Genomic DNA, 16,156 nt, shown 5'->3' with positions numbered 1-16,156 from the left:
TATTTTAGAAGCTGCAGTGCTGAACTTTGGCGCAAGGCCTTGCTAAATCTGATTAACCAGAGCTCATTAGTTAGTAACTTTGTCTCTTGCCTGCAGTCTGCCATGGTGATATTTGAGCTGGCCTGGATCATGTCGAAGGATTCAAATGACATGTTGTGGTAAGTAATTCCTATACTTACGGTTTAATTTTATAGAAAACGATTATCAATCAATTCCCAGCTTTCTTGCTGATAATTCCAGTGTTACGCATTAGAAAATAAGAAATTTACCCTATTCCCTGCAGTAATTCTGTACTGGAGTGTCTCTTTTTATTTTCTAGGTGGGCTATTATTGGCTTGACAGACCAATGGGTTCATGACAAAATCACACAGTAAGTGTTCTGGAATACTTCTCCACTTTTTACACCCAGTGTCAATAGGGAGCAATCCCAGGTTAAGCATAGTATTAATTAGGTACAAGATATTCTTCTCTAACAATTTGCCTTAATTCTAAGCTGAGAAGAGAACTTCCAAGTGCATCATTGAAATTTCCATTTCATCCATCTCTGTAGCCATATTTGAGTCAGATTACTAGATTAGTGCCCGCACTTACTCAGACTTGGGTTGGGATTGTCCAAGTCTTATGCACGACCCTTTCATCCTATCAATCTGGGTAGGATTGGAACCCAGATGTCAGAAATGAAACAATGTGTTAACCCAGTCCTCTACCGTGAACATTCTTTGATCGGTCTGGACTCCTTAATGTGGAGCCTCCTAATGTCTTCTGTTTGGCCTTTGCAACAGAAAATCTGTTTTAAATGAATTAAAATTTTAATACACCTAACGTTACACAACATTTGATAGGTTTTGTAGGAATTCGTTGTGAGAAATGCAGGGATTCAGTTGAGATTATATACTGGTTAATTAGCATTGGCTGCCAAACGTGCCTCTATACTTGCAGCTATTCCACAGGAAAGTTAGCCATAGAAATGTAGCTGTTATGGGAATGTTGTTCTGGAAGCCACTAAGTCACCAGCAAAATCTGTATAGTTCTTTGGAACTCTTGAAGGAATGCAATCTTGTAATTCTGATCATTTCATCAATTTCAAAATGGATGGTCGAGAACAGTCTCCAATTCTGAAAATACTATGGGCGGTGGAGGAGGAGGAGGCAGCAAGAATACTAGGACAATGTATTCCTCTTCTCTTTCCTCCTCCCCCTCCGAACCACCCCCCATTCCTCAGGATTGTGGTGTGATGTTACCACATTATCCTAATTACACATTTATTCAACAATCTGGATTACTTTTACGATCGTTCAATACATGTGCATATTTATTGCAGTAATTGATCGGTTAAATCATGGGCTCTCATAACTGTGGTGTATGTAACCTGTTCCACCTTAAGAGATGTACTACTTTCTCTTGGCTGCTGTATACTGTAATACCGGTGGTGACCACACCGGTATATAAGTGTTGTGTAGGGATTTGCTGGGCAGTTCAGCCCTGACCTCCGAATAGTAAAGACCTGTTAAAGTTATTCTTGTGGTCTGTGTCCAGTGATTTATAATAAGCATAACTGGGACACACAGACTTAACAATAACCATATAATCTGTGAGGATTTAATATTCTCATTTTTGTGTTCAAATCCCTCCATGGCGACACCCCTCCCTATCTATGTAACCTCCTCCAGCTTTATAAGCCTCCAAGAACTCTGCGTTCCTCCAACTCTTGCCTCTTGTGCATCCCCCACTCCCTTCGTCTGCCATTGGCGGCTGTGCCTTCAGTCGTTTGGGCCCTAATGTCTGGAATTCCCTCCTTAAACCCCACCACCTCTTTCTTTCTTTCGTTTGCTCTTTCTCTCTCTCTTTCTTTCGCTTGCTCGCGCGCTCTCTCTCTCTCTCTCTTGTCTGATTATGCTCCTGTGAAGCTCCTTGGGATGTTTTATTACATTAAAGGCGCTAGGTAAAAGCTTGTGTGAAACCTCTGATTTTGATTTCTGTTTCTGTTGGTCATAGAATAAGGCTTAATTACATTGTATCTTCTTGTTCTACAGCATGAAGTATGTGACGGATGTTGGCACTGTGCAGCGTCACGTCTCGCGACACAACCATCGCAACGAGGATGAGGAGAACACGCTTTCTATTGACTGCATGAGAATCTCCTTTGACTATGAGTATCCTTTAATCACAGAATGGAACAAAGCAATTAAGCAAAGATGATCAAGTGAATACCAGAGCTACTGTGCACTGAGCATTATAAATGTGATAGTAATGCAGCAACTGCACTTTCTTAAAATACAGTCACTCTGTGTTGCTAAGTTGAACTTTATTATCTCAGTAGGTCTGAAATCAATTTTTTCCATTGTTTTCAATACAGTTGAGAAGCATAATATGTGACTTTGCTGGGCTTGCAACTAATGGCTTCACGTCACAGTGTGATCTGGTGCTCATGTTATGAAAGTCATGGATGTGAAGGTTCATGTTTCTTTGACTTTTCAGTATTTTTAAGCATATAGAAGCAAACTTGTTACCTCTGTGTCGTTTGTCCTCAGGATCTCTCCTAATGAACAGAAAAAAGTTGCAAACAGGGTTGGCCTTTTAATTACTGATTTTCTTGGTTGCAAAGATTTAGTAGGGGCCTATGGGATAGGTTACCTGCCTACTTGGGACTAGAAGGTGAATTAGAACGTGGAGCACAGCAAAAGGAGAGAAAATACATAGAAACATAGAAGATAGGAGCCGGAGTAGGCCATTCGGCCCCTCGAGCCTGCTCCGCCATTCAATGCGATTATGGCTGATCATCCAAATTCAGTACCCCGTTCCTGCCTTCTCCCCATATCCCTTGATCCCTTTAGCCTTAAGAAATATATCCAACTCCTTGAATATATTTAATGAATTGGCCTCTACTACCTTCTGTGGTAGAGAATTCCACAGGTTCACCACTCTCTGGGTGAAGAAATTCCTCCTCATTTCTGTCCTAAATGGCTTACCCCTTATCCTTAGACTGTGACCCCTGGTTCTGGACTCCCCGACCATCAGGAACATCCTTCCTGCATCTAGTCTGTCTAGTCCTGTTAGAATTTTAAAAGTTTCAATGAGATCCCCTCTCTTCTAAACTCCAGCGAGTACAAGCCCAATCGACCCAATCTCTCCTCATACGTCATTCCTGCCATCCCAGGTATCAGCCTGGTGAATCTTCGCTGCACTCCCTCCATGGCAAGAACATCCTTCCTCAGATAAGGCAACCAAAACTGCACACAATACTCAAGATGTGGTCTCACCAAGGCCCTGTACAACTGCAGCAAGACATCCTTGTTCCTGTACTCAAACCCTCTCGCTACGAAGGCCAACATACCATTTGCCGCCTTAACCGCCTGCTGCACCTGCATGCTTACCTTCAGCGACTGGTGCACAAGGACACCCAGGTCTCGTTGCACTTCCCCTTCTCCCAATCTATTGCCATTCAGATAATAATCTGCCTTCCTGTTTTTGACACCAAAGTGGATAACCTCGCATTTATCCACATTATATTGCATCTGCCATGCTTCTGCCCAATCACCCAACCTGTCCAAATCATCCTGGAGTTTCTCTGCATCCTCCTCACAGCACACACGTCCACCCAGCTTTGTGTCGTCTGCAAACTTGGAGATATTACATCTAGTTCCCTTGTCTAGATCATTAATATATATTGTGAATAGCTGGGGACCAAGGACCGATCCCTGCGGTACCCCACTAGTCACTGCCTGCCACTCGGAAAAAGACCCGTTTATTCCAACTCTTGCTTTCTGTCTGCCAACCAGTTCTCTATCCAAGTCAATACCTTGTCCCCAATCCCATGTGCCTTAACTTTACACGCTAACCTCTTATGCGGGACCTTATCGAAAGCCTTTTGAAAGTCCAAATACACCACATCCACTGGTTCTCCCTTATCTATTTTACCAGTTACATCCTCAAAAAATTCCAGTAGATTAGTCAAGCACGATTGACCTTTTGTAAATCCATGTTGACTTTGTCCGATCCTGCCACTGTTTTCCAAGTGCTCTGCTATTACATCTTTTATAATGGACTCTAGCATTTTCCCCACTACCGATGTCAGGCTTACCAGTCTATAATTCCCCGTTTTCTCTCTACCACCTTTTTTGAATAGTGGGGTAACATTAGCTACCCTCCAATCCATGGCGACTGTTCCAGATTCCATCGAATAGTAAAATACCCGACTGAGAAAAGAAACAAAAGCTCCAATTAAGCCATTGCTCAGTGAAATGAAGCAAGAGGCTCTCGCCTGTTGGCTGCCACACAATGTAATGCTGAGAAGGATAGACACATGATTCTAGGTGCCACCAGTTGGTACCTGTGGTGATCGATGGCTCCACTGTGAGCTTGCATGCTCAGACAGTGTTCTACTGACTCTTCTAACTCTGTATTTACATTACAAAACTTTGGTGAAATGAAACTGCTTTGCACTGATACTGCAGTTGTGGTGTGAGTGCAACCTTCGTCTTACTTCGGACGCTTGTCTTATGTGTTCAGTGCACTCTCACTACAGCTCCTTAGTAGGAGGTTTAGTGACTGCATTGTGTAATCCTCTCATGAGGTGGTTTTTCTAAATATTTGGCTGCTTTTTTTTTTCTTTAACTGCAAGCCTGCTGCAGCCTACGCCTGGCCCTGTACCAGCACTGGTCACTGTATGAAAGTATGTGCAACTCCAGCTACACCTATGCCAATCTCAAGCTGTGGTCCATGCAAGGTCTGAAGAGGCTGCAGGAATTCCTTGCAGACATGGGGTAGGTGAAGCCTTTCAAATTGCACCTTCCACTGATCCAAAACATTGCAATTTGCAAATTAACTCTTGTTAAGGACAAGAGAGATCCTACTCCATAATTATAATCAATGTTCCTCGTGTTCTGGGTAATATAAAAGCTGTTGTTAACTTGTATCTAAAACCATGAGTAATTACTGGTTGGTGCCCATAATAGTCAATTTCTAGGAGATTGATAGATTTCCAGATTCTACAGTGCTTTGAATTATTGAACCTTTTCTAATTGCCCCATTTTTGTTTTAATTTTCTCTCCTCCTAACAGCATATTGGTGGCCTGTTCCATGGTTGCTGGTTGCCCTATAGTACCCCCTCCCCGAAGTAGCCAGTTTTATTTGTGAGCCTAGACAGTGAATGCTGGTAAGCTGTTTGATCCTGTTCTTGCTCAACATTCACACATTGCTCTTGTCAGGAGCAGGAATCCTGGCTTATTTTTTTCCTCCCTACCCCAAGGGATGAAAAGCCCAATTTGAGTGAGCATACCACTGCCCCGGTTGAGATCCACAGGGTAGAGGAAGAATCAAATCTAGGAACCTTTGGTCTGTACGGCTCGCTTGCATCCTACCTTTACAACAGAGTCAGCAATGTTGCCTTTTGACCTCCCTGTTCATGCTGTGACCTCTATGTAATTGCTGGTCTTGGGTTAGTTTTGTTAAATCTAACTATTAGTTTTCTTATCTATGTTGCAGACTCCCTCTGAAACAAGTCAGGCAGAAGTTTAACTCCATGGACATCTCACTGAAGGAGAATTTACGAGAAATTATTGAGGAATCTGCTAATAAGTTTGGGTAAAAACCGGAAGAATCTTAAAATTACAGTCACAAAATAACTGCAGCCTTGTTTTATAGAAGCCAAAGTGACTCCAAACTGCTGAATACCATGTAGTAATTGCCTCCATGCTGGACTATGAGCAGATAGTGTTAGAAAAAACATCCTTGGAAGGGATGAGGGCACATCTGTATTACATTTAGAATAAAAGGGGAAAAAAAGGATTAAGTTTTTAGTGACAATATTGGGAAGTGCCTTATTTGGGGGAGGGGTGGGAAGAATTGGGTCTTTCCTGCATCTAGAAACAATCAGAAATTTTGAGTTCTGATTGTATGAGCATTCTGGACTGCACACACCATCAGAAGCAGAGCTCCTTTATCCTACTCCCATCCTGAAGCCAGGAGTGGTGGCAATCAAAGTAGCTCACAGCTCTTGATTGGTCTTATTATCTAATTGTTCTTTGTGTAGCCCACCACTGCTTATATTGTTCTTTTCTTTAATTCTCTAGTTGGTCTTGATAAGGTAGTAGTGAGCCGCCGCCTTGAACTGCAGCAGTCCATGTGGTGAAGGTGCTCCCACAGTGCTGTTTGATAGGGTGTTCCGGGTGTTTGATTCCGCAACAATGAAGGAATAGCGATATATTGCAAGTCGGGCTGGTGTGTAACTTGGAGGTGATGGTATTCCCATGCACCTGCTGTCCTTGTCCTTCTAAGTGGTGGAGGTCATGGTTTTGGGACTTTCATGTGTGAAGTGCCTTTGGAGGTTCAATTGCATGATTGTCAGCTTGGCTTAGTTTGTAGTAGGGGTCACAGTCTAAAGATAAGGGGTAAGCCATTTAGGACAGAGATGAGGAATTTCTTCACCTAGAGAGTGGTGAACCTGTGGAATTCTCTACCACAGAAGGCAGTTGAGGCCAATTCATTAAATATATTCAAGAAGGAGTTAGATATATTTCTTAAGGCTAAAGGGATCAAGGGATATGGGGAGAAGGCAGGGACAGGGTACTGAATTTGGATGATCGGCCATGATCTCATTGAATGGCGGAGCAGGTTCGAGGGGCCGAATGGCCTACTCCTGCTCCTATCTTCTATGTTTCTATGTAGCATTTGCCTCTGAGTTAAAAGGTTGTGGATTGAAGCCCCATGACAGACTAAAGCACTTTGTCTAGGCTGATAAGTGCACTACCGAGGGAGTGCTGCATTGTTAGAAGTGCTGTCCTTTGAATGAGATGTTAAACCGAGGCTCTGTTCGCCTGCTCAGGTGGCTGTAAAAGATCCCAGGGCACTATTTGAAGAAAAGCAGAGGTTCTGGTGTCTTGCCCGACATTGCTCCTTCAACTAACACCAGCAAAAACCGGTTTTTGCTGGTGTTAGTTGAAGGAGCAATGTCGGGCAAGACACCAGAACCTCTGCTTTTCTTCAAATAGTGCCCTGGGATCTTTTACAGCCACCTGAGCAGGCGAACAGAGCCTCGGTTTAACATCTCATTCAAAGGACAGCACTTCTAACAATGCAGCACTCCCTCGGTAGTGCACTTATCAGCCTAGACAAAGTGCTTTAGTCTGTCATGGGGCTTCAATCCACAACCTTTTAACTCAGAGGCAAATGCAACATAGAAGATAGGAGCAGGAGTAGGCCATTCGGCCCCTCGAACCTGCTCCGCCATTCAATGAGATCATGGCCGATCATCCAAATTCAGTACCCTGTCCCTGCCTTCTCCCCATATCCCTTGATCCCTTTAGCCTTAAGAAATATATCTAACTCCTTCTTGAATATATTTAATGAATTGGCCTCAACTGCCTTCTGTGGTAGAGAATTCCAGCCTAATCCCACTTTCCAGCTCTTAGTTCACAGCCTTGTAGGTTACGGCACTTCAAGTGCATATCCAAGTACTTTTTAAATATGGTAAGTGTTTCTGCCTCTACCACCCTTTCCGGCAGCGAGTTCCTCTGTAGCCTCTCTAGTGCAATCACATCTTTCCTGTAATGTGACCAGAACTGCACGCAGTACGCTAGTTGTGGCCTAACTAGTGTTTTATACAGTTCAAGCATAACCCCCCCTGCTCTTATATCCTATGCCTCAGCTAATAAAGGCAAGTATCCCGTATGCCTTCTTAACCACCTTATCTACCTGTCCTGCTACCTTCAGGGATCTGTGGACATGCACTCCAAGGTCCTTCTGATCCTCTGCACTTCAGTGTCCTACCATTAAAATCCACGACAAGGCCTTGGACAACGTAGACCACTTTTCATACCTCGGGAGCCTAATGTCAACAAGGGCAGACGTCGATGACGAAGTCCAACACCGCCTTCAGTGTGCCAGTGCAGCCTTCGGTCGCCTGAGGAGGAGAGTGTTTGAAGACCAGGACCTCAAACCCAGCACCAAGCTCATGGTCTACAGAGCAGTAGTGATACCCACCCTCCTGTATGCCTCAGAGACATGGACCATGTACAGCAGGCACCTCAAAGTACTGGAGAGGTACCACCAACGCTGCCTCCGCAAGATCCTGCGAATCCATCAGCAGGATAGGCGCACCAACGTCGGTGTTCTCGCTCAGGCCAACATCCCCAGCATCGAAGCTTTGACCACGCTCGATCAGCTCTGATGGACGGTCACATCATCCGCATTCCCGATACGAGACTCCCAAACAAGCGCTGTACTCGGAGCTCCGACACGGCAAGAGAGCCCCAGTTGGGCAGAGTAAACGCTTCAAGGACACCCTCAAAGCCTTGAAAAAGTGCAACATCCCCACTGACACCTGGGAATCCCTGGCCCAAGACCGCACGAAATGGAGGAGAAGCATCCGGGAAGGCGCCGAACACCTAGGGCCGGATTTTCATTAAGCTGTCGGGAAGGAGGCGGGACTACAACTTTTGGGTTTTAGTCCCGCCTCCATAGAAGTCCAGCCAATCGACGCGATTTTCCCTTGATTGACCTCGTTGAGCCCGCCCAGCTGAAATTTCACAGACTGAAATTTCATCTGTCAAGAGTTTTTGACAGATGAAATATCAGTGTTTCACAGCTGTTTGAAGCTGTCAAACACTGGCAGTCTGACTTCTAACCTGAGTCCTTCTACGCAGACTCAGTTAGAACTCTCACCGACGCTGAACGCTGTCACTTTTGACAGATCGCAGCTATTCAGCTTTCAGTTCCGGCTGAGTGATGGACTCCTGACGCCTAGAGGAAGAAAGGCTGTTAAGGTAAGTACAGGTAAGTAAAACTTCTTTACACACTTTAGACACACCAAACACACTTACCTTTGCACTCATGCACCCATCACTCACCTGAACACCGACATCGCGACCCCTCCAAGTCCTTCAACCCGACGGCCCACCTGCTCTAACCTGGCGTGGTTTGGAGCCGTCGGGAATCCCACACGACATCCCTCAAAATAGGGATTAGGCTAAAAACTGCCTGTTAACTACCTGTTAACAAGCAGTTAATTGGCACTAATCCCTTCCAGCCTCGGGTCGGCGGGTCCCAGTGCGGGGCGGGTACCCGCCTCCCTTGAAACTTACGTGGAGGCGGGTTTTGGGTGGGATGGTGTCGGGACCCCCGAATTCGGGATTTTTGCCCCCCCCCCCCCGCACGCCTGAAAGCCCGCCTCACGGCACACTGAAAATCTGGCCCCTAGAGTCTCTTCGCTGGGAGCAAGCGCAAACAGCGGAAGGTGCGCACATCAACCTAAGCACCCCACCCACCCGCCCCTTCAACCACCGTCTGCCCCACCTGTGACAGAGACTGTAGGTCCCACATTGGACTCATCAGTCACCTGAGAACGCATTTTTAATGTGGAAGCAAGTCATCCTCAGTTCCAAGGGACTGCCTAAGAAAAAGACACAGCACTCTAGCTGTGGCCTAACTAATGTTTTATACAGTTCAAGCATAACCCCCCTGCTCTTGTATTCTATGCCACGGCTAATAAAGGAAAGTAGCCCGTATGCCTTCTTAACCACCTTATCTACCTGTCCTGCTACCTTCAGGGATCTGTGGACATGCACTCCAAAGTCCCTCTGATCCTCTACACTTCTCAGTATCCTACCACTTACTGTGTAGTCCTTGCCTTGTTAGCTCTCCCCAAATGCATTACCTCTCACTTCTCCGGATTGAATTCCATTTGCCACTTTTCTGCCCACCTGACCAATCCATTGATAGCTTCCTGCAGTCTACAGCTTTCTTCTTCATTATCAACCACATGGCCAATTTTTGTATCATCTGTAAACTTCTTAATCATGCCCCCCACATTGAAGTCTAAATCATTGATGTATACCTCAAAAAGGAAGGGACCCGTACTGAGCCCTGCGGAACCCCACTGGAAACCGCTTTCCAGTCACAAAAACATCCGTTGACCATTACCCTTTGCTTCCTGCCACTGAGCCAATTTTGGATCCAACTTGCCACTTTCCCTTGGATCCCATGGGCTTTTACTTTTCTGACCAGTCTGCCATGTGGGACTTTGTGAAAAGCCTTGCTAAAATACATGTAGACTACATCACACGCACTACCCTCATCAACCACCCCCCCCCCCCCCCCCCCGTTACCTCCTCAAAAAAATTCAATCAAGTTAGTCAGACACGACCTTCCCTTAACAAATCCATGCTGATTGTCCTTGATTTATCTGTTTCTTTCTAAATGACAATTATTACTGTCCCTCAGAATTTTTTCCAACAATTTGCCCACCACCGAGGTTAGGCTGGCTGGCCTGTAATTACTCGGTCTATCCCTTTTTGAATAAACAGCCTGAAAAAATTACTGACTTATTTATAGTTGTATATAGTAGTTATACTGAAAATACAGTGCTTCCCTTTTACAGAGACATGTACTGGTGGTCGCAAACTGATTTTTTCATTTGATTTGTCCAGCAGAGGGCATGTAGGAATTGATGGCAGATAGCAAAAGCAGCATTCAACACCTTTCAGTAACGCTGTTTTCTCTCGTAGTAGTTAGCCAGTCGATTACAGCGGTTTGTAACTGATTGTTGATCGAGGCATTGCTTTTATTTTCAGAATGAAGGATATCCGAGTGCAGACTTTCAGTGTGCATTTTGGGTTTAAGAACAAGTTCCTCGCCAGCGACGTTGTTTATTCAGCAGCTTCTCTGCTCGAGAACATTGAAAAAGACGATGTGAATGAAAACTTCATCGACGCCTTAGACAGTCTTTCCAGGTATTGCTTGTCTTTAGGCACTGAGCAGGATGTGAGCTACACTACACTACCGGGATGGGATGGGGAGGTATTACTGGAGTAGATTGAGACATGTTAGAGAAAAAAAATATTAAATTTCTCTGGAGGTTTTCTGTTAAATGTAATTGCTTGTCAGGAATGTATAGGCCAGATTGTCCTGTTGCTGTACGTGGGACTATTGTAATACCAGAGCACTGAGAAAACAGAGGAATCTGCTGAGATTCACCAGTAAAGGAACCCACCCGATTTTCTGTGCATTTAAATTGATGGACCGAAAATCAAGCCAGTTCCATTAGGGCCATGCACTTCTCCCAGCCTGATTTTTTTCCTGCCTTTGCTGTGCCCAGATGATCAAATAGCTCCAGGCACAGGAATCTGCCCCAGTAAGTCATATAATGGTGTTGTCGGTGAATTCATCGGGTGTCTGATTCCTTTGGAGCTATCGGACATACACTGGGCTACTGCTTCCACCAAAGACGTGGAAGTTCAGTCTCAGCGACTAAACATTACACTGAGGTGATTTGTAGTGAGTTGCGTATGAATTTCAAAACACAGCAATGGGCACGATAGTTATTTACGGTGGCACAGGCGTATCTCCAGGAGTATAGCTGAGACAAACAGAAAATGTTCAGTGTCAGGAATAATATTTAGGGGATGAGTTTACACTGGCCTGGATCCATCCCAAAACACAGCGAGAGCAACATGTCTTTCATTTGTAAAAATATCCCAGGGCACTTGAGAGGCGTAATCAGACAGAAATGGATGCCGAGCCGAAGAAGGAGATGTTAATTGGGTAAAGAGCTGAGTATTAAGAAGCCGCTTAAAGGAGGAGAGGCGGAGAATGTTAGGGAGAGAATTCCAGAGTGTGGAGCCTAGACGGCTGAAGGCACGGCTGCCAATGGTGGGGTGAAAGGAGAGGATGATGCAGAAGAAACCAGAGTCGGAAAAAATGTGGAGTTCTGGGGAGTTCAAGGGCCGAAGGAGATTAAAGAGGGGCAAGGCCGTGAAGCAATTTAAACACCAGGTTGCAATTTTAAATTGGAGGTATTCGGGGACACACACGTTGTTCAGAGAAATCTGAAATTTGCTGCATGCTGCCCATAACCTTGCAATTTTTTCAAATCTAATTTGCTGATAACATTTCTTCCCGTATTTAAGTTTTATGACTGTCTTAAGAATAGAAGGGGAGGTTGCTTAGCATTAGTTTAGATGTTTTGTGGAAGTAATTGGATATTGATGGTCCCAGAACCATGCTGTAATCTCTCGAGTGGAGTAAGCTTGGCGGTGAGATCGCTGCACTATAAATTAGCATGATTGCTTTGAAATGGGCTTTGAGAGGTATTTATCGTGGGCACTGACAGCAGTTAAGAATTCTATTGATCAGAGGATTACTGAAGGTGTACATTTCTTCCAAAACCCACATTCCTCATTTTCCATGGAAAAGCTGAAAGTGTACGAACATATGAAAATGACGAGCAAGAAAAGATCAACTGATCCATCAAGCCCACCCCACCCTCCTTCCCTCCCACCCCCACCCCTCACACCCACCTCCACATCAAATTTAATCTCCTGGGAGTTGCATATACATGTGTTACACATTCATATCAGTAAGCAAGAGAAAATAGTTTACTCTCTAGCCACAAACTGCAGTCACTACCAGGCTTATAGTATTGTGTTTTTAGCAAGTTTCATCTGCAAATCTGTCCTTTGAGATGACAAGAACATAACTCCACAGTTGTGACAGCTCTTGTTCTCACGGCCACTTTATTGGTGCCTCATGTAGCTCCATCATAAATGAGCAAGAGAGTTAAACCCCTGTTATGTGCTTAATGGGTCACACAATTTGGTTTGGTTCATGAAGGGTCCAGTGCAGTGGGAACACCTTCTAGTGTTGTAGTGCCTTGTTTCAGCCACCAGATGCTGTCCATGTACTTGTACCCTTCCCTACAAGATGGAGGTGGCGGAGAGCAGCAACAGCCCGAAACGGATATCAACCTCTAACCAGGTTGCAGTATAATGTTATATGCTTGTGTTTTCAAATAAAGCTTGCTATTACTGCAGTTCAGATTATGACTGGATTTAGAGTTTGTTGTTGCTCCTGTCTGCCATGACTTGTGCAGCTAGTTTGAAAAAAACCTCTTCCTGAAAACAGTAAACTCTCCACAAATTCTACCTATTTAATTAAGTGTGGGAATACAGGAATTGAGGGGATTGACAGCTGTGATGTTTGACATTACAATACAAAATCCAAACGCTAAGTTCTCCTTGTATATTGTAGAAACGAATTGTCGTAACAGCGTAACCAAAAATAAGTGTATATGTACTTTGAAACAACTTTTAATTGCACCAAGTTGAAGGGAAGCTACAGATACTAAACGTATGAGCTGAATCCAAACCTCTACCTGATCTGCTCAGTTGTTAGCCTGGAAATTCCGTAGGGATTCTCCCCAATGTCCCATCATAACTTCGTCGGGAAACTGGCGGAAAACGGCCGTTTCACACCGTTTCTCCAGGGGTTTAGAGGTTACTGTATGAGACTGGGGAAAAACCTTACAGAATTTCAGGGCCAATAGCTTTATGTAAACCTATCTGGGTTCAGGTGGTGCGGGGAATCGACGGACATGTTCTTATTTAAATGAATGCTTCAGGCAGCCTTTGTAAAGACCATGGGGGTGAATTACGAGAAGGTTCTCGCGTTTGTCCGGTGTAACTTTTTTAGTGCAAGAGCCACGGAACCCCCGGAAAAATGGTGTTTCCGAATATGCCTCGATTTTTAAATTCTCATCACTGTGTTTAAATACCTCCATGACCTCCCCTCACCTCCTTATCGCTGTAACCTCCTTCAGCCCTACAACCTTTGAGATCTCTGCGCTCCTCCAATCCTGTGCTCTTGCGCATTCCTGATTTCCATCGCTCTACCATTGGTGGCCGTGCCTTCACCTGCCGAGGCCCTAAGCTCTGGAATTCCCTCCCTAAACCACTCCGCTTCTCTTACTCGCTCTCCTCCTTTAAGACACTCCTTAAAACCTACCTCTTTGGCCAAGCTTTTGTCCACCTGTCGTAATATCTCCTTATGTGGCCAGTGTCAATTTTTGTCTGATAACGCTCCTGTGAAGTGCCTTGGGATGTTTTACTATGTTAAAGGCGCTATAGAAATGCAAGTTGTTGCTGTTGATATGGAGGATGAACAGCAGAATCTCCAGAAATTCAAACCACCTCCTTCCTCCCCCAACCGCCCCACCCACCACAAGTGCTTTTTGTTAACAGGATGCACAAAGTGAGTGTGTATAGGTGGAAAATCATTATTTATAATGAAAGCGTTGACTACTTTGTGTTCTCTCTTTTCTCCAGGACTAACCTGGATAAGCTACAACAGGGTCTTGAACTGGCCAAGCAGCAGCTCCGAGCGATTCACCAAACAGTTGCCAGCTGCATTTGCACCAACCTCATCATCTCGCAGGGACCCTTTCTATACTGTTATTTACAGGAGGTAAGGATCAACCTGGGACAGGCTAGACAGACTTTTAGGGATTTGGAACACTTTTAGAAAGACGCAGACTTTCTGCAGTGTGAACTAAATGACCAGGGAAATCAAATCAGACTTGGGTAAATATATTTCTACAATAGGTGCAGCCTCTGGAGCAGGTTGTTGCCACTTTTACAAGAAACCAGAGTTTACCACAGACCATAACATAAGAAACAGGAGCAGGAGTAGGCCATTCGGCCCCTCAAACCTGCTCCGCCATTCAATAAGATCATGGCTGATCTGATCTTGGCCTCAACTCCACTTTCCTGCCTGTTCCCCATAACCCTTGACTCCCCTGTAGCTCAAATATCTGTCTATCTCCGCCTTGAATATATTCAATGACTCCGCCTCCACAGCTCTCTGGGGTAGAGAATTCCAAAGATTCACGACCCTCTGAGAGAAGAAATTCCTCCTCATCTCCGTTTTAAATGGGCGACCCTTTATCCTGAAACTATGCCCCCAAGTTCTAGATTCCCCCCCACAAGGGGAAACATCCTCCCTGCATCTACCCTGTCAAGCCTCCTCAGAATCTTTTATGTTTCAATAAGATCACCTCTCATTCTTCTAAACTCTAATGAGTATAGGCCCAACCTGCTCAACCTTTCCTCATAAGACAACCCTTTCATCTCAGGAATCAACCTAGTGAACCTTCTATGAACTGTCTCCAATTCAAGAATATCCCTCCTTAAATAAGGAGACCAAAATTGTACGCAGTACTCCAGGTGTAGCCTCACCAATGCCCTGTACAGTTGTAGCAAGACTTTCCTACTTTTAAACTCCGTCCCCCTTGCAATAAAGGCCAACGTTCCATTTGCCTTCCTAATTACTTGCTGTACCTGCATGCTAACATTTTGTGTTTCATGTACGAGTACATCCAGATCCTTCTGTACCGCAGCATTCTGTAGCCTCTCTCCATTTAAATAATTTTTTGCTTTTCTATTCTTCCTACCAAAGTGGATAACCTCACATTTTCCCACATTATGCCCCATCTGCCAAATTTTTGCTCACTCACTTAACCTATCTATATCCCTTTGCAGACTCTTTGGACAGCATTTTCATTCAGGAGTCGGGTGGGAGGCGGGACTACAACTTTCGGGGTTGTAGTCCCACCTCCATCGAGATGCAGCCAATCCACGCGATTTTAACTTGATTGACCTTGTTGAGCCCGCCCAGCGGGCTCAGCAGGCCAATTAAGGGCCACCCGGCAACAGGTGACGTCACAGACTGAAATTTCATCTGTCAATAGGTTTTGACAGATGAAATTTCAGTGTTTCACAGCTGTTTGAAGCTGTCAAACACTGACAGTCTGACTTCTAACCTGAGTCCTTCTCCACAGACTCAGTTAGAAATCTCTCCTGCACAGAAAGCTGAAGGCTGTCACTTTTGACAGTTCGCAGCCATTCTGCTTTCTGTGCCGGTGAGATGAGGGACTCCCGAGACCTAAAGGAAGGAAGGCTGAAAAGGTAATTTAAACTTCTTTAATCACTTTAGACACACCAAACACACTTACCTTTGCACTCATGCACACATCACTCACCTGAACACCGACATCTCGACCCCTCCAAGTCCTTCAACCCAACGGCCCGCCTCCTCTAACTTGCCGTGGTTTGGTGCCGTCGGGAATCCCACACTTCAACCTTTTAAAAATAGGGATTAGGCTAAAAACTGCCTGTTAACTACCTGTTAACAGGCAGTTAATTGGCACTAATCCCTTCCCGCCTCGGGTAGGCGGGTCCCAGTGTGGGGCGGGTACCCGCCTCCTTTGAAACTGGCATGGAAGCGGGTTTGGGTGCGGGATGGGGTCAGGACCCCTGATTTTGGGATTTTAACCCCCCCTCCAATCCCGACTCCACGGCCCAATGAAAACCCTGCCCTTTGTGTCCTC

General features: G+C 45.0%; 1 protein-coding gene across 1 annotated transcript in view; it reads left to right on the top strand.

Moving 5' to 3' along the window:
- LOC147104562 (cell division control protein 45 homolog) overlaps positions 1–16,156 on the top strand; it is a 52,187-nt gene that overhangs the window by 30,224 nt on the left and 5,807 nt on the right. The window contains exons 8-14 of the mRNA XM_085962190.1: positions 97–158; positions 320–370; positions 2,034–2,153; positions 4,632–4,763; positions 5,485–5,583; positions 10,569–10,727; positions 14,097–14,235. Coding sequence (XP_085818316.1) covers positions 97–158; positions 320–370; positions 2,034–2,153; positions 4,632–4,763; positions 5,485–5,583; positions 10,569–10,727; positions 14,097–14,235 — 762 coding nt within the window. The remainder of the gene's footprint in view (positions 1–96; positions 159–319; positions 371–2,033; positions 2,154–4,631; positions 4,764–5,484; positions 5,584–10,568; positions 10,728–14,096; positions 14,236–16,156) is intronic.

The sequence above is a fragment of the Somniosus microcephalus genome, chromosome 19 (assembly GCF_052327205.1).
Source record: "Somniosus microcephalus isolate GS21.2 chromosome 19, FLI_Smic_1.0, whole genome shotgun sequence".
NCBI lineage: Eukaryota > Metazoa > Chordata > Chondrichthyes > Squaliformes > Somniosidae > Somniosus > Somniosus microcephalus.
Note: the sequence above shows the minus strand (reverse complement) of the source record. Positions and strands in the feature narration are given on the sequence as shown.